This window comes from Myodes glareolus, chromosome 19, assembly GCF_982192425.1.
Source record: "Myodes glareolus chromosome 19, mMyoGla1.1, whole genome shotgun sequence".
Classification (NCBI taxonomy): Eukaryota; Metazoa; Chordata; class Mammalia; order Rodentia; family Cricetidae; genus Myodes; species Myodes glareolus.
Genome location: NC_142044.1, coordinates 34,793,901 through 34,818,668, shown reverse-complemented (window position 1 = coordinate 34,818,668; position 24,768 = coordinate 34,793,901). Strand labels below are relative to the sequence as shown.

At 46.7% G+C, this 24,768-nt stretch overlaps 1 protein-coding gene across 4 annotated transcripts in view; it reads left to right on the top strand.

Annotated features, from left to right (window-relative positions):
• Kcnk9 (potassium two pore domain channel subfamily K member 9) overlaps positions 1 to 24,768 on the top strand; it is a 74,345-nt gene that overhangs the window by 19,761 nt on the left and 29,816 nt on the right. Inside the window, exons 2-3 of one of the 4 annotated variants that reach the window (XR_015735615.1) lie at positions 12,097 to 14,118; positions 14,151 to 18,088. Coding sequence is in view for 3 of the 4 variants with exons in the window: in XM_085678902.2 (XP_085535028.2) it covers positions 12,097 to 12,977 (881 nt within the window). In the remaining variant the exon portion in view is untranslated. The other 3 variants (XM_085678902.2, XM_085678903.2, XM_048457364.3) reach the window with 3 other exon arrangements.

Genomic DNA, 24,768 nt, shown 5'->3' with positions numbered 1-24,768 from the left:
TTCTGCTCCTCTAAAGGGAGTGACATCCTCCAGTACTCTGTTCCCTGGACCTGCTTGGAGTCACAGTATCTTATGCTTCATCTGTCCCCCAACCCAGTCAGGGCCTGGGAAATCTGCCAAGTCAGGTTTGAATGGGGGAGAGCCAGCCAGCCTTGTGTCTGGGTGGTGAGAGGCTATTTTGGGAGAGAGTCAGGGAAGGAGTGCTTTGTTTTGTTTGCTCCTCGTGACTACCAGAGGTGGTGGAGCCCTGCACGCCTGCCCTGGACACCTAGTGAGCCCCAAGCCAAGAACTGAGCAGGGAAAGAGATGTCCTGTTATACTGCCTGACAGCCACAGGTCACATGAGTCTAACACCCAACCGCTACCACTGTCAACTTGCCCACCAGTAGTATGCGAGAGAGGAGAATGGAGGAGAGCAGGAAACTCAGATTCTGACATGTTAAGTTAATGCTCAGCTCTTCTATCACCTACCTGTCTATTTCCAGCAAACTTTTGTCCCACCCCCATCTATTCGTTCATTCATTTTCTCCCTCCCATCCACTTGGCCTATTTGAACTATTTAGCTAACCATTTATCTATCCATATATCTGTCCATCCCAGCTCCCATTCATATTCCATATACCTATCTACCCATCCGTCCGTTTTTAACCTTCTATTATCCATCCATCAATCCATCTTCCATCATATTCCGTTTACAAATCCATTCATTTTTCATTGTCCACTACTAATCTATTTGTTCGTCCATTATCCATCTATCCATTTTCCATCTTGATCCCATGCATCTATGCATCGTCCATCCATAAACCATGCTTCCATCCTTCTGTTTTTCCATCACCATCTTTCCATTCATCATTCATCCATTATATACTCATTCATCTGTCCACTATTCATCCATCTATTCTCCATATATCCCTCATCAATACATCCACTCATCCTCTTGCTTTTCTATTCCATACATTTATCTGTTTATCCATTGTTCATCCATCCATGTATCCATTCATCTATTCTTCTACTCACTCTCCATCTTTCATCAAACTTTAAACTATTCATCAATCCCCATCCGTCATCCATCTATCATCTATTCACCTTTTACCAATCACCTGTTCACCCATTTCTCCATCTACTGTCCACCCATCCATTTCTAAGCAACCATCCTTTCATCCACCACCTATCTCCTCTTTTGCCCCCAATACTATAATCTGTGTTTTCTGTCGTACTGAGCCCTACAATAGATGGTAAACAAGTTACACTGATAATCTGCTTTCCCTACTAGAGACCACCACTGACAATGAATTTAGCACTTACAGTCAATTGTGTGAAAAATATAATATCCCTAGTTGCTTGAAAAGATTTGAGCATGACGCTGTGACAATAGATGAGGTTTGAGGGGGGGGTGTCAAAGAGACACATGAACAAAAGACTCTTGGAGAAGATCAAGTTTCAGCTTGAGGGCCACAGAGAAGTCATTCTGTCCTCTTCCATTACTCTAGCTGAGGGAAGAGCTTTGGGGTATGACCTGAGGGGGGATGGGCTCTGTGGTCTTAGACTATCCAGAAAGCCAGGCATCTGAGGCATACTGAGGGATATAGGACAGGACAGGTGGTGAAAAGGGCAGATAGACAATGTCAGGTCAAGGGATAGGAGCGTGTCTGCTTGTCTGCCTGTTGGACATGTCTGTCTATGGGACACAGTTGATGGCCCAGCCTCCTGTCAGGATCTGGATGTAACATGAGGCCAGAAGTTCTGTTCCTTGGTCACTGCAGAGAGTGAAGCTCAGTGCTATGGGCCCTGGGCACCAAGGGTCTGCTGGCTTGTGCTGCTTGTGTAAATAATAGAAACACTCCCGTCCTTCCCTGCTGTATATGCAGAACATCTGAGTCAATCTCAGCTACCCTGAGCTCACTCCTAACCTTCTGGTGGCTTCATTTTCCTCAGTGACAGCATATACACTGCCCCCAGAGTAAGAAACTAGAAATCTGTTTTCCAAGGGAATTAATTGTTTGGGGGCTACTGATTAGGCACATCCCAGCCTCTATCTAGCATATCATGTGACCTCTATGCCATTGCCTTGCCATCTCTGGGCCTCCACCTTCCTTGGGTGATAGGAGAGAACTTGAAGCTTTGGTTTTTCCCTCTCTGCTCTGAGGTTCTAGCACTTGGGCATTAGCTGAGTGCACAACATGGAGCAAGAGGCGAATTCATGCCCAGCATGGAGCAGGCAGGTATCAGACAATCAGGAGTCTGTTACCTGAGAGAGGAGCTGACTGGCATGGCGGGGGGAGTATAAATTCAGCAAAGACCTCTGTGTACTGTAGAAGATGAATCTTCTTTGAGCTGATAATGCTGCCTTGTGTGTGCAGAGTGCTTTGGAGGTTTTGAAAGTATGTTTTCGTAAGTCTTCTGATGTGTGTCTTGAGAGTTGACTAAATTGTTTGGAGGCTTGATTAAATAAGAGTTGATTAAATAAGAGTTTGTATATAGTGGGTAAGTCAAGCCAGGCCCTGGGGTGAGGGAGGAAGCCTCAGCCTTCCTTAGATTCAAAGCATATAGAACACAAGGAAATAACACATTTCCTGTTTGATTTTCATTATATTATGGTAAGTGAAAATAGACGCAAAATATGTTCATGATATTTATTATTCCCAGTTGTATATTTAAGATATAATACATTTTAAGAGAGTGACCCCTTTCCCTTGGAAACCACAGGGCTGGTAGTTTTTCCTCACTGATATATCCCGTGTGTTGGACATGGTATGTGTTCAACATGGCGATAGACATTGGGGCGATTACTCCTGCATCCCACCACATGGATATACCATGAGTAGCTGAAGACTGCTTTTATGGAGATGACAGACGGGGAGCCTACAGACTTCATGAGATACAGCAGCAAGACATCCTCACAGTGCACACGTATATGTGGGCATCATCTCCAGCTCCATCCTGACACATCAAATTCTGATGCTAGCGTGAATCTAGAGCAGGAGCCCAGACCAGGCTCTGCCAAGCTTGGCAACATCAGACTGTTTGAGAGCCCCAGATGAACACTGACATTTGGGTGGCTAGGTTTGGACAGGGCTCAGACCTTGCCACATGTCGGCTAGAGCTCCTGGTCACTAGTAGTCAGTAGCATTTGGCAATACCATTGCTTTGTATATTTGGGACCCCCGAAAAGACCTGTAGATCCCATATGCCTCCATTTGGAAGATAAGACAAGTTGCCTTTCAGTGACCCCACAGCTCTCAGTATGAGGCGCCCATCCTGGAAAAACATTTAGGCAGATATTATTAGGAGAATCTTCTATGATGCTGGGATGGGATTTCAGTATGCCCATCAGCAGGTATAGGGCAGAGCAGGGGAGAGTCTGTTTACACATATGTAGTCCCCTGTTCTTTCTTAGTCACACAGACAGGCCTAGCTTATGATGGCTCAATTTTATCATAGATAAAAAGCAATATGTTGGCAAAAATTCAAATTCTGAATTTTTAATCTCCTTGGGTGGGGTTGGTGCTCTGCGGGTGGTATTCTGTCCGTAGTCTTGACAGCGGAAGAGACTGCAGCCCCCTTAGGACACATCACAATGAAGAGAGAAAAGGACAGTGTGGTGTGCCGTGCTGTGTGTTAGTGTCAGCGGGTATATCCAATACACTCTTGACTGCCGATATCTTTGACTCCCACGAGGTTTATTTGGAGGCAACCCCATCATTAGTGAAGGACACATGCATCACACAGAGAACAAAATTCTGGTGGTGTGATAAGAAGTCAAGGAAAGGCCATGGGTCTGGAGACAGGAGACCTAGAATGAAGACTGGGAACGATGCGTTTTAGAAATCAAGCCAAGCAACTCCATGTTCCTGTTTGAATTAAGGCAAAAATACATACTAAAGAGCTATTGGAAGGCATTCAGTTCAGTGGTATTTAGCTTTTAGCGTTGAGCAACCATCACCTCTGTCTAGTTCTATGCATTCTATCACCTAAAGCAACATCTTACCCCATTATCGGTCACCCCATCCCTTTGTCTCCTTACCCTCGTAACCATGAATTCACTTTCTGTGTAGGACTGGGTCTTACAAATGGTATCCTGTGATATTTGGTCTTTGGGGTCTGGCCTCTTTACTTAGCAGAATATTATGGGGTTTCACTCATGTGGTGAGCATTAGCTTCTTTTTGGTTTATATCAATATGATAGTTCGTTGAACTATGCCACACTTTTGCTTGTGTGATTCTGGTTTCAAGGAGGTTGGGGGTTTGCAGCTCTCAACAGGAATGCTACTCAGTACATGTATGTATCCTTATTACCTGGATTCCTGCTCCCTGCCTCTTTTGGTTATGTTCCTGGGAGTAGGGTGGCTGGGTTTCATGTCAATTCTGTATTTGATTGTCCCTATCTGTTACAATGACAAGTTGCACATTCTCCTGTAGCCTGCTCCAGAAGGGGTTGAGGTGCAATATAAGTTTCAAGGCTGGCATGCAGAAAAGGTATCCAGATAGTAGAATGATGCTATATTGAATAGACGTAGTAGTCTGGCCAACCACGCCCTGAGGAAGACAATAATGGAACTAGGCCTGCTGCTAAGCATTGGACCAGAGGAGTTGGCCACCCCAGAGAAGGGAGAGAATCCAGGTGCTACTTGAGGGAGACTGCTCTGTGATGTAGGCCTCATCTCACCTACTGCCGAATATAGCACACCTCAGTCCGGGCCTTGGAGAATAAGGGGAGAGAAATCAAGCTTGCTGGTCACTAGGAATTGTTCTAGCTACAATGAAAGTGGGCAAGGTTCAGGGTTGAGCCCTCTGTGGCTCCCGTTCGGCATGAGAAGCACTTGCTAGATCCAAGTCTTCTGCAGGACCCTGAAGAGGGAATGAAAAGTTGTAGACACCCAGATCTCCTCCAAGGACAACGGGAAGGGTAGCCTCAATGGTGTGGCTGACTGAGATTGGGACAACGTTTAGGTAGCCATTGTATCAGGACATTCTGTTTGGGATATGTACATATTTATGATTGTGGGACCTTCCTGATACACAAACTCTCTTATGTCAAAGTTCTTCTTCTTCTTTTTTTAATTTTATAATCCCTAGTGACATGTATTCATTTTAGATCCAGTTTTGTCTGGTGTTAGTATAGGCAATGGCAGCTTTTTTTGGCCAGTTTGCATGACAAGCCTTGTGGCCATTCTTTTATTTAAGCTTGCTCATCTCTTTGAATCTGAAGTATATCTTTCATAGTCAGCAGCACATTCTTGGATCCTAGCTTTTGTTTTGTTTTGTCTCTGCCAACTTCCCACTGTTGATTGGAGTGTGTGGTTAATTTACAGTTAATGTACTTACTGATCTGGAAGGTGTTAAATCTGCCATTGTACTGCTCCTGTTCCGTGTTCTTTTGTTCCCTCCATTATTGGTTTCTTTTGTGATAAGGAGATATTTTCTAGGGTGTCATTTCAATTGTTATGTTGTTTCTTTTATGTTTTGAATGAGTTCCTTAGTTACTGCTCTGGAAATAACAATGGATATCTTTAAAGACAGCTAGTTGGAGTTGATATTATCTTACAAGGTCAGTGGTTTACGAAAGTGTTTTTCTAACATAGATCCATTCCGTCTCCCATTATTGTTGTACAAGTGAAATATTAAGGTACCTATTTGTCACTGCTTTATAATTAAGTAGCTGCCTTCAGCACTGCTTCGCAATTACTACTTTATAAGTTAAGTAGTTGCCTTTTATGGAGATGGAGAAAAATTATGCATAAAAGGATCTGATGCTCTTGTCTATTTACATAGTAGTTACCTTTATTGCAACTCTAATTCTTTTTATGAATTAAAGAACTATAGTTCTTTCATTTCAATCAGAAGGACTTTAAAAATATTCATTGTAGTGCAAATCTGTTAGCAATGAATACTTTTAGTTTTTTGTTGTTTGTTTATGTGGGAATATATTAATGTCTTTCTTTCTTTTAGAGGGATATTTTAGTTGGATATAGAATTTTTGATTGACTCTCATTTTTATACATACCTTTAACTGTGTCAGTTCACTGTCTGAGAACATCTTAATTTCCCTGAATTTGCAGGATAGTTTAAATGGGTGCAAAATTCTTGGTCACCACTTTCTTTCAGCACTTGGCCATGTCCTCCCATTGCCTTCTGGACTCTGGTTCGGGATGAGAAGTCACTTATGGACCTTATTGTGGAGTCGTTCTAACAATGAATTGATTTTCTCTTGTTTGTTTTTAACACTGCATCATCATCTTGCACTTATAGTAGTTTCAGGGTGACGTGTCTAGGATCATGGATCTCTTGAAGTTCATCCTTTATTGGCATTTGTCAAATTTCCTAGAGGTTCAGATTAGCATTTTCATCAAAGTTTGAAAGGTTTTGTTCATTATTTCTTTAGATAGTCTTCCTGCCATTTTCACTCTATGAAACAAACCCTAAATCTTTTAGTGCAGAGCACTGCATGTCCCTGAGGCTCTGGTTCTTTTTTCCATTCTTTTCAGCTTCTTTCCCTAGGGAACATGCTGTGCACCTGCAGATTCTAGTCCTGGTTGCATCCGTCCTCCTGCAGATTTCAGTCCTGGTTGCATCCATCCACCTGTGTACATACTGCCTTGAGAAGAACTTGAAGCTTTGGGGTCAGAGAACTCAGGGTGGCCCTTTTGTACTGTCGCTGCTTATAATTTATTGGATCTGGCCAATACTTGACCTCGCCAAGTACTTCTTCCTCTATGAAGTAAAGTGGCCAACTACAACTGTGGGCATGCCACTGGAGAACAGGTCTCACTGGTATTAGGATCTAGTCCAGCCCAATTGCTGGCTCCTACTTGACTTCTCATCTTTGCTTTGGGAGTAAAACCTCCCAGGCCAGGAACAGTGTGCTTTTGGCTAAAATACAAATGGCTGTTAGCAACAGAAGCAAATTAGAGTCCAACACATTCCCCATTTAGTCTATTTAGGTGAAGAAATTGTGGCGCCTCTACTTGAAGTTGATGAATTAAAAATGATGCTTATGAAGAACACTATTGGCAATAGACTAGTGTTAGTATTTTCTTATAATTGCTTATGTGCAGTTCTCTCTCTGTCACGGAAAATACGTTTTGGAATAGGATTCCGGAAACATAAAGGTTCATGGTTAAAATGCAAAAATGGAGAGTAGATGTTTCTGAATTATCATCTTTCTCCCATTTTCTCTTGTTTCTTTCTATTATATGAATTTCTCCAGCGAGAAATCATTATTCCTGTCACCAGCATCTCTCAAAGGGGGAAAGTCTAAAAATCAAAATGGAAACTAAAAAGAATTGACCGGAAGTCTAGGAGATAATCAGGATTAGGTAGGTGGGGATAGTTTCACTTCTTTTCTTGTTTGGGGTTTGGTGTCTCCATCCCTGCATGGTTAGCTGAGATTGGGAGGACCATTAGGACTAGGGTCATCCATCTTTAACTGTTATTCTACAGTAATTATGGCTCCCATGCACCCCCTGGCAATGCCTGCTTGTACCCTTTGCTCATGGTGTCTCACAATGCTGGTTGATGGGAATTGCCCATGACAGATGCACAAGTGTCCACCCCAGCAACTGTCATCCTTGCTTTTTTAGAAAGGATATCGAGGGCAATGCTCCACATGGGCGTGGTTTTCTCACCGTGAAGCTTTGACCAAGAAGCTTAACTAGGTAGATGCTTGTCTTTGGGGACCTTGTTGGCTCCTTGGAATCCATCCAATCTGCTGCCTCACCAGCGCCCACAGAGGGACACTGAACTTAAGTCCTCACTCAGACACTGGGAAATTCAGTGCTCTTGTGACTCTGGGGAGAGGGAAAACGCAGCAGAACGGAGATCAGTGTGGATAACACAGGCTAGCTTCTAGAATGGACTGCTGCAGAGTGGTCAGAGGCCAGAGATCGCGGGAAATGTGAAGGCTGTGCCTCACACGAATCAGGCTTTCCTTGTGGCAAGGGCAGGGCTCCTCTACCTCTGATCACCCATAAGTCTTGCTTCACTATAAGTGACCCAAAGCCATTTGAGCCTGACCCCATTAGCCTAGGGAGGGAAACAGCGCACTTCCTCCTGCTGAACCAAACCTAAGGCTTAGCAACAGCCAACCAGTACTGACTTTTCTTATTCTATCACAGACTTCACAAACATCAGCCAAAGTTTTGTCCTTATTTTCTCCCTTATGAGCCTTTTATTTGTCTCCCCACATTTTCTTGTAGAGCTTTTTGGATGGTGGACAGTCCAGGAAAGAATGGCAGGAAGTGAAGAAGGTTATGTGTGGATGCAATGGGAGGACCAATAGGAGTACCTGGATTTTCGTTTTCCAACCAAGCACAGGTTGGTTTGGAACCTGTCACACCCACATTTGCACCGTGGGTGTGACTGACTGCAGGGGCTTAGGGTCAAGGCCCTGATTGGAAAATCAGCATGCTAAATGCCCATCAACATGGGCACCGCCCCATCCATGCTGGGGAGAATACTGATTACCTGGAAAGGTTAAAAATGAATTTGGGGTTTGTTTGCACTCTCTTTCCCCCAGGAGATAAGTTATTGAGTGTAAGAAGGTTTTAGCTCAGCTTCCGGTACCACATGCTCTCAATAAACACTGGTCATTACTGGTCTTATATTTTATATGTACCAAAATGCTGTGTATTGATGATACTTTCTGAGAGAAAAATCCACCGTGTAACATATAAGTTTTTTCAGTTAAAGAGTTTAGTGAGTTTCCCCTGTCATTCTTGGACATATCCCAGGAGGGAATCTGGTCAGGTGGGACCGGCGCTTGCGTTCATGTTTTGCAGTGGCAGATCAACCGGCAGAGGGCGCCCTTGCACCTCTGGTGGTAGGCGGAGGACGCACATACGCCAAGCTTTCCACCATCCTGCCACCCCGTGGACTCTTCACGGACAGCATTTCCAGAGCTGTTTCTAAAAGAAAGCTTGTGTGGAGGAGGATAGGGAGCTCAGGAGTTCTTAAAAGCATGGGGAAGCTGTGAATTCAAGCCTGAGATTCTTGCGGGCCGGAGTGTGTCCTGTCCCAGGTAACTTCATGTGTGGCTTGGGGTTTTCACATCACAGTGTGGGCATGGACAGGGGCTTTAGCGGCACCATATTGCCCTAGGAGACAGGGTTTTGTGGGCCTTTTATGGATGGAAGCTATCGCAACCCCTTACTTTGCAGGAGAAATTCATGCTTTGCTCATTTATATGTTACAAAATGTATTTGGGGTTCAATTGCTCCTTTAAGATACAAGTTAAAGGAAACTGGCCAGGAAACCACGTTCCTCTGGGGCATCCGAGAAGCATATAGAGGGGTGTACATTTTTTCATTATATAAAACAATCTGCCAGGTTTCCCTCTACAGAACCCTCTTATTCACAGAGGGCCCAGTGAATAAGCAGCGTGTTGGTATGTGGTAACCACAGACACCGATACCTCCCCTCTTCCAGAGGAAAGTCTAAATTCAGGAAAGCAAACTATACAATGTCATGTGACTTAAAGAAGAGATTGTGTCTTTTCATGTCCTCTTTACAAAAGAGGGAAGTAAGGTCTAGAGAATTTCGGGAGCTTGTGGGAGGATGAATGGGAGGCTAGCTGCATTGTGGGCGGAAGTGGGAACCATCCCAGAAGCACAAGGGGCCGAGGTTGGCTCCCCCACCACCCTGCCGCCCCCAGAATGTCTCTTCTCAAAGGTACTCTGAGTCATGCTTCATTGGGGTTTGTGCTTTAATCCCTACTGTGATTAAGAAACCCTGCCTGTCATTCATAAATATTTTATTCCTCTCTAGTAGCAAATTTCCCCCAAACGACCTTCTCCAGACTGGGTGGCTGGAGGAGGCAGTGTGTCACCCTCCCCTGGCAGCAGGCCCGGGGCACTCACAGCGAACACGATAAACAAAAGGAGGAGGCTGGGAGATGGCGGATACTGACTGTCGTCTCGGAGGTGGCAATCTAGGCTCAAGTCCAACTGGCCTGCGTCAGATGCCAGTCTTGGCTCCTAGGTGTGACAGACTTCAAAGATGGCTTCTGAAAACGCTTGTGCCCATCATTCAAACTCTTGGGAGGCCGAGACAGAGGGGGACTTCTGTGAATTCAAGGTGAAGCTATGTAGTGAGTTCCAGACTGTACTGGAGAGTGAGACCTTGTCTAGTTTTTTTTTTTTTTTTTTTTTTTTTTTTTAAAATGGTTTCTGTTGGATGCCTGTCCTACTTAGAGTTTGCAGAGATTATTGCATTTGTCAGTTTGTCTTTTACAAAATGTGGGCCATTGTTTCTCCCATTTTCATTTTATCTTTCTGGAATATCTCTTTCTGATATCATCTTGTCCCCGAGGCTTTGTATTTTATGGTTTTCAAACTTTTTCTTTCTTCACACTGGTTGAGTTCTACCCAGATATACATTGTAGTCCACCTCTGCTTTTCTGTCTTTACCTCTCTAGCCTGGTTCCAACTTTGTGTAATGCCGTTTATTTTCCTTTGTAATGGACGGGGGCCAACTAGGGCAGCAGAGTTCAGCGCTGGCTAGGGTAGAGGGTTTGGGGGCCAGAGAGAATGAGGTCGGTCTTCTAAAGAGACCATACGTGTAGCAGATGAGTGAGGTTAGACTAGAAATTGGGGTGGGGGGAGACTTGAGCTTGGTTGGTTCCCATTGTGTTTCTGATCTCAGAAGATCTGCCCAACAGTCCACCTAGAAACACCATCAGTCCACACGGCAGATGACAGAGACTCTCTGGGGGTATACCATAATTCAGGTAGTGACGTGACCATGAGTGTATAACTCAGGAAGACGGACTTGTCACCTTCCTTGATGGGGCAGGCTTTGAAGAGGAGTTCCCACTTTCAAATGCTCAGTTCAGACACTGTCCATGATGCGCTCCCCCATCCTTGAGCAATATTCATTTAAGAACTTGAACTAGAACCAACAGGCACTGAGGTCTTTGAGGGCTGTGTGTTGGCTCTCTTTCAAGGTTACTTTTGATACAAGGCTATATTCTATTTACTAGACCAGCATTGTACCTTTGAGGCACCTGCCTAGGCATGGAGATACAAGCACTGAACACACTGAACCAAAGCAAGTTCTTCCAGCCCTGCCATGACTTCTCCCAATTTAAACATGTGCTTCCCCCTCACTCTCTCAACATACCTGGATGGAACCCCAGCTCTGAAGATGTCTTGTTAGTTACCCTGCTTTCTAGTTTATGGGCTTGGGTTCATTACCCCATTTGATTAGGGTCATTATACAGTGAGGCAGAGATGGCGCATGAGGAATCAGCCTCCCGCTGGCACACAGTGACTGTTCTTTCAAGTATTTATATGTGGATCTGTGGTAGGGGTATTCCATTTCCTTTCTTGTGTTTTGGTACCTTGGTAATTTTCCTAGTGGTAAAGATGCTGTGTTGCTCTAAGAACACTGACATGCCTCAGCCTCCCTGGTTTCAAACCACAGCCTCAGCCTCTTAGATATCAAACCATTACAAGGGATACTTTTCAAATGAGACTTCTTTGCCTCCTAGGTGGTAAGGTAGTTAAGGCTAATAAGCAACCCGTATCCAAAATGCTGCTACCCATTTTTGTGCTTGGGGTTTGGGAATCCTCTCTGATTTGGGGACATCTGTGTCTATATAAGGAGCTGTTTTAGGGCAGCAACTCCCGTGTAAACCGAAGCAGCTAATAGCTTAAAGCGATTTCTAGATTGAGCGCAAAATTTCGTTGCATGGAATCTTCTACTCGTGGCACTGTGCTGATCCTCCAAAAGCCTTGACAAAAGCGCTTGGAGGGTAGAGGTAGGAGGATCAGGAGTTCAGGGCCAGCCTCAGGTACGTATTGAGTCCGAGGTTAGCTTAGACTACCTGAGACACTGTCACAAAAGAAAACAAAAAGTTTTGGGTTTTGTTGGATGTTTTGATTTTACATGTTGAGATTAGAGGTACTTCATCTGTATGCCCTCCCCCGTCCGTCACTCCCCCCACCCCCAGTCCTCCTACTGCAGGGCTCATGGGGCTTCTGAACTGGTCCTTTGTCTTTCTGCACTCCAATCTTGCTTGACAATTTCCATCTTTCTCCCGCACCTCACAGAGCTGTTCCTGACTACCGTCCTCACTCCTCCCTCTTTTCCTTCCCGTAGGATATGGACACGCTGCACCTGGCACTGACGCTGGCAAGGCCTTCTGTATGTTCTATGCTGTGTTGGGCATCCCTCTGACGCTGGTCATGTTCCAGAGTCTGGGTGAGCGCATGAACACCTTCGTGCGCTGCCTGCTGAAGCGTATCAAGAAGTGTTGTGGCATGTGTAACACTGACGTTTCCATGGAAAACATGGTGACCGTCGGATTCTTCTCCTGCATGGGCACCCTGTGCCTTGGGGCGGCTGCCTTCTCCCAGTGCGAGGACTGGAGCTTCTTCCACGCCTACTACTACTGCTTCATTACACTCACTACTATAGGCTTCGGAGACTTCGTGGCCCTGCAGTCCAAAGGTGCCCTGCAGAGGAAGCCATTCTACGTGGCCTTTAGCTTCATGTATATCCTGGTGGGACTGACCGTCATCGGTGCCTTTCTCAATCTCGTGGTCCTGCGATTCCTGACCATGAATACCGATGAGGAGCTGCTGGAGAGCGAAGTTGCACAGATAATTGCTGGAAACCCCAACAGCGTGATCATCCATGTGCCAGACGTCCGCCATAGGTACCAACCCCGGAACTTCCTGAAAAGATACGGCAGGACCCTGTGCTATCTTTGTTTCCCACGCGGGGCTGTTGCCCAGGACGATGGTGACGACGACATTCCTGATGATGTCGCTGTTGCCGCCGCCGCTGCCGCCGCAGCTGCAGGTGTGGGTAACAGGCGTGTCCGGGCTACTGTCCACTCCATTTCCTGCAGGGTTCAAGAGATCTCCCCAAACACACTGAAGAACAGCTTCTTCCGGACCCCTTTTGGCCCCATCCCTCATGGGATTCACACCTGCGGGGAGAACCACAGGCTGGCCCTTCGACGCAAGTCCATCTAAGTGTGGGAGGGAAGTAGACAGAAGAGACATTTGTCATGCTGATGTAAGTTCCATTGGCCCAACTCCTCTTTCCCTCCTTGTTTGTTTATTCTTCTTCTCTCTCTCTTTTTTTTGTGATTATGGTCATCATCATTCCTTTCTTCCTTCCTTTCCTGGTTTCATTTCTTCCCCACCTTTCCAGCCAGGCAGAGCTGTCCAAAGGGAAAATAGAGGCCCAATCCTTTCTGAAACTTGCTCCTGCCCACGAAGCACGGATTCCTTCCTTTCTCCCCAGCAGAGTTATGCCTTATGTTCCTCCCCACCCTGCCTCCTCTGCCCGGGGTGGCTTTCCTAGGACAGGTGTGAGAACGAGAGCTCCAAGACAGAGCTGAGAGGATGCCCAGCCCGAAGCCTTTGACTGCCTACCTGTAGCGATGTCTCTGACCTAACTCCTCTCTTCTTCCCCAAGGACTGGGTGGCTGTATGTGCGCGTGTGCAAGATGAGTGTGTATGCTTCTGTGTGTAGGTGTGTTGTGCGACACGGTGAAAGTATCAGGTATTCACTTCCCCCCTCACTCATACACTTTCCTTAACAGTCTCCTTGAGGCTGTTTCCAAACAAACTAAACCCTGCGAGGCTGACCACCTTGCCAAATTGAGCACATCCCAGAAAAGCACTTTTGACCTATGGCCATAGCTTCAAGTGGCTAGCATCTGAATCTCATCCGTTACTCGTCAGGGGGCAGGCGGGCAAGACCACAGGGATCAGGTTAGCTTTCCAGTTTAAAATTATATCTTAAGAAGCACGTACTTTGTGGAACTGGTATGCGTCATTGACACAAGAAAGCAAACGTTGCGAAGGGTAGTCAGAAGCCACCAGTGTCAACTTACTTAAGACACTTTAAGTTTCGGCATTTCAAGTTCCAACAGTTTCCCTGCAGCTGAAGTTGTCAATGTAGACAGGAAAATTGTTGGGACCTGAGAGTAGCTATTTTATTATTTCCCTCTTTCTAACGATGATGACTATGACGATGATGACTTTGAAGCCTCTACCTGCATGGATAGTTCTGGAATGCTTGGATGAGAATGGGTATCAGAATGATAACATGGTTTCTTTTCCTAATCAGAAAGCGACAGGGCATTCCTTGTTTAAAGACAGATAGGTAGATAGATAGATAGATAGATAGATAGATAGATAGATAGATAGATAGATAGATATTTCAGGAAAGAGTCTCTAAATGCATTTTATCTGTGAATAGGGTCAAGTTCACATTGGTCTCAGGAAGAGTTTAGGGGCCATATCTTGGCCTACTGGGAAATTGTCAATCTCAGGTAGTGGAGAAATTCTTCCCCACTCTCAATAAAGGATGACCCCTTAGGGGACAGTTTAGGCTAGAGAATATGGCACATTGTATGTAGGCCCTTTCAACCACAGGGGTCCGAGGGCTGCTTGGCCTTCGCATTCACTGAGGGACTCCAATTTCTCCCATTGCCAAACCTGTCATCTCTAAAAGTCACCCATTCACCCATTCTCCCTCTCCTCCTTCATACATTGGAAGTTCCTGGCTTTTGGAAGGAAATGGGCTTTGGCTACACTACGCAGGCACAAGGAACACACTTACTGGTCTTCGAGATTTCTTAAAGGACACAGCATCCAAATGCCACCAGTTCCAAGCATGTGTGCCATTGGGCTGAAACCAGGAGCATCCAGGACTCCTCTGGAAAGTCGATGCATGCACTTAATGCTACTAGGACATGGGACCTTCAAGAGGAGTCTGTGAACCTTAGACTCTCTTGGCCAAAGTTGACATACATAAACTTCAAGGTCTTTATCAGTTCACTTGCTTGAAATTTTGTAATATGGAATGCCCTGTGCAGGGCTCTCAAGAGAGAGAATAGAAGCAAGCCCTCTTCTTGAATGCTTTTGCTCTGCAAAGAGATTGTTGGCTCTTTTGGGTCACAGGGGTGACAACCCTGAGACTTCTATGCAGAGTATTTTACGCTCGGAGGAGGCTTCCTGGAACACAAGTAGGAATCTTCTGGAAAATTGTTATAAGATTTGCCCTCTAATGGGGAGTATGTGTAATCACCTCTGTATATGGTGCTGGGGCACCAAGAGAACCAAGGATCCACTCTCAGTCCCTACCCCCCAGAAGGTCCATAAGGTGAACTTCCTGACACCAGGGTGTCCTGACTCAGCCCTCCAGTGGAGGAAGTACCCTGCTCTGTGTCTCTATAGGGCCAGTCGTGAGGCCCAGGAGTCAAGTCAGAGGGACATAGGCTCAGCCCAACTTCAGAGCTGGCTTCCCACTCATGCATTTGTACAAAGTGGTCACACAGTGACCATTTTGTGGGAAAGATTTAATGGCAGGGAGACCCCCACTTCCCAGAGAAATACACCACTTTCTACATTCCCACAGAGCGGACCCTCCCTCACTTTCTGGAAGGTAAAGACTTGTAAGAGTAAATTCGTTCTTGTAACATGCTCCCACACCTTGATTTTGGCTTTATTGCCAGTTCATCTTTGAAAGAAAGGGTACCAAGCTGTCTCTTCAAATAAGAATGTGGAGGGAGGGAATGAAACTTGGCCCATCTCCCTGTGAGTGGATCTTCTCGAAGGACCCATTTGGTCCTTAGCATGGGACCTGATGAGACTGTTCTGTGGGCACATCCTTGAGGTGAGGGCAGGGAGAACTCAAGTTCTGAAGGACTTTTCTCTTTACAAGAGTGGAGTGGGCCACTCCCATGAAGAACCCACCAGTAGAGGTGGAGGACCTCGAAGAGGGGGAGCTCCACTGATTCCTTCCTTTTCAGAAGAGAAGACTGAGGTTCAGGAGGGTCAACATATCTGAGGTCATGTGTCCAGAACATGGGTCTTCATGCTTCCTTTTGCTCTTGTCCTGGCTGCTTTGTTGCTATTTTGCACAGCATTCCAAAGATCCCCTGTTGCTGGACTGGATTGTTTCTCTGGCCAAGGCCTCTCTCCCTCTCTCACACACTTGATATCTTCTTTCAGCCAACTGATTGTTGTACCATTCCCTCCAGTTAACCAAACCCCTTCAACAGCAAGGGAGATGACCTCAAGCTAGGTGGTTTGCATAAGGAATTCAGCTTCAGGAGCCTGAAGGCTGACTTACTGTCCAGTTCCTGGAAGTCAGTTTGCCTTGTATACACTTAATAAGCTATCTGACTCACTTGAACTCTTTACTAGGTGATCTCCATCTTTACTTCATCAAGGACAGGAAGAAGTAGACAATGCTATGGAGTAACCTAGAGCTCAAGGCTTGCTGATTTCTGGTGTCCATCCATTTTGACCCTTAAAGGTACCCATTCCAGGAAGAAAGTGGCTGTCTCACCCATCAGCCTGTTAGACTTTGAACATCAGAGGGAACCTCACTCTCTGGATTTTGAGTTCTGTTAGGTTCCAAACTGGAACCAGCTCTGTGCTTTATGGCTGCCCCACTCAGTCTGGAGGTCAAGGGAGCAGCCTCCAAGACCAGAAATCACATGCTTCAAATGCAATTTCTCACTGCCTTTGGAAGGCTGTGAGAGCCATGGTGGGTGATTGAATGACAGGAGCACTAGCACTCCGCATGGCCATAGTAGATGGGTGCACCTGATTGAGAAGACATCTGGAGGGTAAGCTGATAAGCTGAGATAGGTCATTTTTTATCTATTTCATCCCGATATAAAACCTTTGTGGCCCTTGAGTCCCAGTGCCAATCTATTCCAGCTGGAAACTAGAGCGACCAGGGCTCTGTGGAGCTCTCCCTTGTCTGTGTGCTCGGAAAGAGAGGTCAGAGAATGATCACCCAGCATGGGAGCTCCTAGCCTTGCTTCCACATGTTCTTTCTACAGTAATGTGCCCCAGGTTGAGACTCATTGAGAGTGTATGAGTGGTATGAGAACTGAGGCGTATGCTAGAATGTGTCCGTTCTCCCAGCTCCAGGCTTGCTGAGTCTGTTAATGGTGGCTTAGTTCTGAAAGTGGTTATGATCTTCACACACATCTGAGCTGTATTTGCCTCCAGAGTCAAGGCCTTCTGAGGACCCAGGAGGCATCCTAGGTGAGGAAAGAGTGGCAGGGCAGGGAATGGTCCTTCTGTCTTGCCTCCCTGGTCTCTTGTTGGCTCACTCCTTGAGCCTCCGTAGCCTTCTCTGTAACACAATGGTACAGTGATGGTGGGGACCTAGGGGCACTTAGCATAAGATGAGCTTGACCCACAAGGACCTTTGGCTTGGATGAGCTGCTCACATTTGAAGACTGAGTCACCAAAAAGCCCAGCCAAAATTGTGGCAGGAGACGGAGAGCTAGGAAGGCAAAGAGACACGAGTGTTGGCATAGGGCATTGGTCATTATGTGGACCACAGTGTAATGCATCATGGGTCCCCTACAGCAGTGGGCTTGTGTTGACTTTCAGTGGTCCCATCCTGGCCACACGCTGGTAGAGGTGGCTGCTTCGGGAAAACAGAAGTCTGTGATTATGATTCCCCTGAGACCAACTTTGAAAAAAAAAATCCAAGGGTGACAGAAAAATTGATAGAACAGCACCCTGGGTTTTCCTATGCCTCTCACCCACAACACCAGCCTCAGTACCCCCACCTCAGCACCGAGATGGTTGGAAGATAATGTGTCATGATGCCTACAGCTTTTAGGTGGAGCAGCCAAAGATAACATTGTATATCTCCCGCGAAAAGTGCATTCTCTTACAGAGTAGTGCCATTGTCGCACCTAAGAAACTTAGCATAAAACCATCTACTATAATAATACACTCTGTATAAAGACTTGCCCAAGTGCCCCCAAAATGTCCTATTGAACTTGTTTGTCAATCTAAGATGCCATCCAAGATCACACCACCCACTTGTCTTGTTGTTTCCCAACCCCCCAATCGAGGGCACCTCCCTCTCTGTGTTTCTGTCTCTTGATAATCGATATTTTTGAGGCCCCCAGGCCCCTAGTCTTATAGAATGCTCATGATCTACTGTTGTCTGCTTGTTCCCTCGGGTTGAGGAACTGTTGACAAGAAAACGATGTAGCTGATGTTGTTTGGCCCTGATTTATGCATTTCATGTTTGTCTCTCTGGGGACCTCTGTGGTTACTGCTTTTGTTGTGAATAAATAAGTCACATTAAATATTGTTTTCCTCTGTTAGGGGACCTAACTGCATCTTCAAGAGAGGCGTCCATGGATGCTGGGTCTCACTGTAAAGCCCAAGCAGGCTTCGGATTTCTGACCTCTCCCGGGGACCTCTTCCACGAGGGGCGAGTGTCAGCACCCTCTCCCTTAAAGACCTGTGGGAATGACCCAGCTATACCTAGACAGAAGGCACGGAGACATGGTCCTTGTAGGGTTCCTTGCCTGCAAACCTGTTGGGCCACCTTGGCACCTAGCAGCAACCTCACGAGTGGTGACGACCACTGCACTCTCTCCTCATTCGATACCATAGAAGTATGACTTATTGTCATGTCACTGCCCTGGCCACTAAGGGCTACATTTGCTATCTCTGTCTTTGAGATGTTTGCTCTGGCATGTTCTAGAGCGCAGTCCTTTCCCTTCCTGACCCATGAGATGTACCTGCTATGGCTGTGTGACCTTTGCTTGCCCTCTTAGAGGGTTCTCCCTGTTGCTCAGCAGCAAGGAGGTAGAGACGGACCATATTGGTCCTCCCTTCAAAGTCCTCCCTGCCCGTTTTGCTCCCCTGGGGATTTAACAAGGTCCTTCTCTGTGTTTGCTTCTCATGGGTGAACACAGTAAAAAGCAAATTTCATATGGGTCAGCCTTAGAAGTGGAGAGTCAGAAAGCGCTCACAGAGGGGGAGGCCCAAAAAGCAGGCCCAAACACGAGTTATCTGACTGAGGTAGTCTTGGGATATTCCAATGCAAATCCCTGGAAACAACACAAGTCCTGGTTTGCATTGCTTTGGATATTCAATTGCATGTGCCTGGAGGGGATGAGTGTGCCATTAGCATGGGCCCAGGAAATACTCAGAGCAAAGCACCTCGGTGTTGGAGGATGGGTACAGCTCAGACTGTAGAAGCAAGCCGGGATGTTTCTCCTTGTGGCAGGTGGGTCTGGTGATGGGATCATCACAAGGGGGTCAGGTGGAGCCCTGCCATTTTCTTGGGGAGATCATATACAATGACCCAAGACCCTGGACCGTCGGGGCCCTGGGAGAGAGGCGAGGACACCCTCTTCTTGTTCCCTCTTCCACCCCTAGAGCAGCATGGGGTGACAAAAGCTGCTTGTGGCCGGCATTTTACACACCTGGGACCAAGCTCTGCCATTCACGGGTGGGTGGCGGATTTACCCCTCCGGTGTCTGTGTCTGTGTTCGCACTCTCATGTTGGAGGTTCTGCGCAGTTCCCGCTGCATAGGGTGCTTGTGAGGATTACAATACCTGTGAATGTTTACTGAGCACCTGCCTTGCTCTTGGGGAAGTATGTACCCTTGGCCCAGCGCGCCTCCCTTCAGGGTAACGGGTTGTTTTGGGGGCCCACACTGTAACTGTAGCTCGAGACCCATTCTGGTGCAGCACCTTACAGAGGAAACGTCGCGCCCTGTTGTTCACCTGTGCTCTGCACTGGCAGGGGTGTGGGTGTTGGGCAGGAGGGCAGCCCGAGATCTTCTGTACAGCAGGCGACTGACAAGGCTCAGAGGAGCTGCAAGAACGGATCCCAGAAGACTGGGACTCAAGTGTGTGGGAGGGGTGGAGTGGAGGCCTCAAACACAGAAAATCACACAATGGCACAACTTAGAAAAAGGAGGGAGGGGGTGTTACCTTTGAGGAAACCACATGGGTGGGCTTCACCCTGGGGAAGAGGCTTTGCATGGATTCTTGATGGAGGGGAGGAGCTTCCAGGAATATATATACCTGGTGCCAGGAATGTACCTCCTTTTCCCCGCGTTAGTAATGAATGCTAAGACGGGAACCATGTGCTGTTGAAGCCTGTAATTGTCATTATTAACCTTGTAGACATTGTCTTCAGGCAGCATCTTCGTATCAATGGACCCTAGAGGACACACCGGGGACCAGCAGTATTGAGTTCTCTGGCATGAAGAGTGGCCAGCAGGTCCATGCACATGGCAGAAAGTGGTTCTGCCACCTGCTTCTGCGGGACCCCTCTAATAACACCGTGTGACACTGTCGCGTCACCCTTCCTAAGAGGTAGACTTGAGAATGACTTTGAGCATAAAAAGTGCTCAATCCTGTCATCCCAGCCCAGCCAAGGATGGTTTTGGAAGGATGCAGGGTAGAGCCTCACCCTGCAGATGTTGGTGTAACTGACCGTCTAAGAACATTGGGGCTGGAAATCTGACCCCGAAGGGTACCTTGTCTGAAATTGTGTGGGAACACAAAGGTGGACAGTGGGAGGGGTGGGCTTGCTCTATCTCTCACTGTACTTTTAGCAAGGTGACAACCAACATGAAGAGCTGTGTTGGGGATAACTTATGGTCCAGAGAGAGGTGGAAGAAGAGAAAGAAGCCTGGGTTACTTGGTACATTTGGCTTTATAGTTTCCCATTTTGTTCTTGGGTCTTGACCACTTTTGGAGGTTCCAGTCCTGTTCTGGGGAGACATGGTATCCAGAGATCATGCTCGATTTTGAGTGTCAGGTGTGCTGAGGGAGAATCTTGTAAACTTTAGGCATAGTTTTGGCTCTGAGATAAGTGTTGGTTTGTCTTTTGCAGCTTGCTGGGCAGTGGGTGGAGGGGACCCTGGGCATCTCCCTAAGAGCCAGCCCTGACTTCCCTTCCTTCCTTATATTCAAATTGGGTCACAGGGCCTTGGCAAGTCATTTCTCATCCTCCTTGACAGAAGATGGAATTGCCGGGCCAGAAGTGGGTGTCTCTTGGATACACACTGCTGCTACAGAGAATATGAAATTTATGTTACTGTGCCCTAGCTCTTTGCTGGCATTTTTGTGGAAGAGGTCAGGAGAGAGTAGGTCAAGTCCTTTCAAGATGGGGCTAGATTCCCAAGAATGGACCAGTTACCCTCTCTTGGGGATTTTCCCTTTCCTAGGTTTGGATTTTTCACTGAAGAACGGCCTGCCCTAAGTTTATTGTCCATCCGTCCATCCAGTGAGCTCTCCTTAAACAACGGCATGGCTGGGGAGTGGGCCAACTGACAGTTAACCAAAGCCCTCCTTCTTCTAAAGGGTCCTTACCTTTCTCTACCTAGAGAGGATGACAGTTCCAGATGTGAACGGCAGCTGTGGGGACACTGCTGTGTGGTAGGGGCTGATGTGCACCTGCTAGCCCCACGGTCACTCACAGATCAGGTGGAACAGCTGTGCTACATTGCGAGTTACTCTGGAGAGCACCATGGACAAGGCCCTCCCTGGCCCCATGAGGCTGTGAGCTCAGTGGTTCACATACCTCCATGACGTGTGAGCTCCTGCTGCAGGTTTAGGGAGCAGAGAGGAGCGAGAGCATGCTTTGGCAATTGCTTTTTATTTTTTAGTTTTCAAACTGGAACTTTAGAAGTTGGGTAGAAAACTAAAAATCAAAGGAAATGGGGGAAATGCGATGAGTGGGAACGCAGCGAAGCAGAACCCACAATTAACAAGATTTCTCTGTAATTTGATGGCTCCTCCGAGAAGAACATATTCCAGAAAAGGGCTAATTAGACATTTGTTTATTCAGGCCACAAATAGCATTTTGACAGCTGGTTTTGGGTTGGGAAGGCCCTTCTGAGGTCATCTTAGCCCATCTTCTGCCTTATCAGAAATCTCCACCAAATGGTCACTGTGCTGGGCACAGACCCTGCCAATCCTGCTGGGCAAAATTTGCATAAGAAGTTAGATCAGGACCCATCGGGAGAAGTTTGGGATACTTTGTTATTTTCCCATACCTTGATAGAAAGGTTTACAATTACACACAGAAGATGAGGAACGGAGGATGTCAAAGACAATGAACTGAATTTTTACTACACAGTTGCTAAACAGGGGAAGAAAACTTTCTAGCCTATTGCTAGCTGTACTGTTTTAACCTTGGCCCAGTGTGTATCTGTGTACCTCACGACAGCCAAACAGAACCAGCCCAAGAGCAAAAAGCAAAACGTCTGTCATGTGTGTCGCTGGGGATAGACACGAAGCTTGAATTAGTGTCAGTGCATCTCTGTCAAAATAACTGGCATGTACTCACAGGGTTTATGAGAGTATGGGGCCGTGGGGTGAGAAGATGGAGACATGGGGGTGTGGGCCCCTCATGTAATCGTGTGTGTGTGTGTGTGTGTGTGTGTGTGAGAGAGAGAGAGAGAGAGAGAGAGAGAGAGAGAGAGAGAGAGAGAGAGCGCACATGAACATATTAACTAGGTATCTTTGGATCTAACTTTTATTTTGTTCTTTTGGGGGTGGTGCACATTGTTTTTGTGTGGTGAGGTACAGTGTGAGTACCTGGGAATGTTTCCAAAGTGAAGCTGCCAAAAGCTGGCCAAATGCCCCCATGGGCAAGGCAATGAAAGCCTTGAGCGTTCCACAGGAAATGAGGTTGAAGCACTCTCTGGCCATTGTCACATTCCAGGAGGGTGGCGTCTCGTGTGTCCTGAGCCTGGTGGGAATCTACCCTTCCGTCCTAGGGTTTGTGGGTGTGTTTTCATGAGAGGTTCAACACAGATGTCAGACCTTAGGCGGAATCCTGTCCCTGAAGAGGAAGACCAGCAACCCCCTGGCCAACGACAGAGTCACCTGCATTCCTGTGTGTGCCCTGTGTTCACCCTCTCTGGCCCCTCAGCCTTCAGGAGAGAGCATCTTCACAAAAGGCCTTAGAACACCACCCCTCAAGTGAATAGCAGATGTATGTATTATGTAGCTTACCAGACAAATGAAAAGGCGTAGCCTGTATGACCAATGTTTACACATCTCAGCAGCCATCTAGCTCATGTAAAATATGTACCTTATGCAGGGACTGGATCTTTTCTTTTTCCTTTTGTAACAAATGCAGTAAAGCAAGCTGTATATATTTTACATGTCTTTGCAGGAGAACCATCTGCTGTTGTAGAGTTGTAAACTATTGCATTTTTCTATTTTTTTTTTAAATTAAAGTCTCTGGCATGTTTGCATTGTGTTCTGGTCGTCCTTCCTCAAGCAGCCGGCAAGGGGTGGGCACCTTGATGGCATGTAACTCGTGTCCCCATTTTCCTCAGTGCACAAAAACTTCTATGTTCACGTTGGAGACCAAGCAGTCTTTTTCCCCCCTACTCAATGGCAGCCTCCAGGGCTGCTAAGCACCCAGGCTCTTGGACCTTGCAGGTACACGTGGAGGTAGGGGAGGGAGGGACGGAGGGGGCTGTGGATCCAGGCACCTCTATCTTCATTCCTTTCACCTGTACCTTCCCTAGGACTCCAGCTGATACCACCAAGGACCTTTGTCACATTTTTGCCTGGTTGCCAATCAGCACTTCAAGTTTCCTTTGCACACAAATGAGTTCTTCCCCAATACAGGAAGTCATCAAAGTGGCTTCCCCTACACAGGAAGTCATCAAAGTGGCTTCCCCTACACAGGAAGTCATCCAGTGGCTCCTGTGGACGAGCTTGAGGATTCCTGGCTAACCTTTCCCATTCCAAATCTGATGCCCCCCCCCAAATTTTGTTGGCTCTACTTTCATCAGCCCTCTACCATCTGACCCCATTTCTGTCCACCACCAACTACATTGGTCTCCCATGGTGACAGAAGCAACAGAAATCCTAGAACCCCATCCCCTATCATATTGTTTCTAGGGTGGCATGTATCTTCTTGAGACTGTAAGGTCAAGGCTATGGAGGTTTATATTTCCACCAAGGTTGCAAGGTATGTTTGTCATGGTTTGAGACAAGACAGAATTACATCCAGCAGATAATGTTCCCAGATACACACACTGTTTATTTTACGTGGTGGGGGGGATCCTGAAGAGGGGAGAACAGTTTTATATATTGTGGGATGAGAGACTAATGTGACAATGCGGCCCTGGAACTCAGAGCATCATGCCACTGTATGAAGGCCATGTGGCATCCTAGCTTTTGGTCTCCTTCTGTACAAATGGGAGTTCCATAATCAAAAAAAAAAATGAGGGGAGGTTTTAGCAGGATGGTGAATCAAATATAACCACAAAGATAACCATATCAAATAAAAACCTAAATACTCAGAGATGAATAGATACAATGGTTTGTAGACAGGAAACTGAGATAAAATAGCCCAGAGAGGGCCTCTGACAGAGTGATTAGCCTCATGGCCATTGGCAGTCATGATGGAGCCTTGAAGGAAGGGCTCCCATCAGTTTCTGGGCAATTAGGACTAATAGCCATCACAGACACCATGACTGGGGTCTTGGAAGGAGATATCTTTCAGTTTTCTACAGCTGGGAAAGGGTGAGAACTCAGCTCCCTGAGAGTTTCAATATCAGAGCGTATCGTCTTATCAGTTCTGTCCGGGGAAAGACTACAGGGGCATGGACTGATTTCAGAGAGAGGAAAGGCGGGGGCAGGGGAGACAGAGACTAAAGAATCAGTAACGGCACAAGCAGGTCTCCTCAATGAGCATATGGACAAGGACTTGTGCTAGGTTGTGGGGTAGGAGCCCTCCATGCAAGACTGTGGCTCCCTGACGGTGCTTTCCGTGGACTAGCCTGTAAGTCAAAAGGTCACACACACCCATATGCTCCAAGGTCTCCCTCCACCACACTACAGAAGAAACTGAGCTTTCTCAGCTCAAAGCTTCGGGCATATTTAACAGATGAACCCATTCTCCCCAGATCAGTTGACCCTGATCACTCTAAATCCACTAGAGAGGGGGCAGGGAGCAGTACTTCATGGTCCACGCAGTGGGAACAATCAC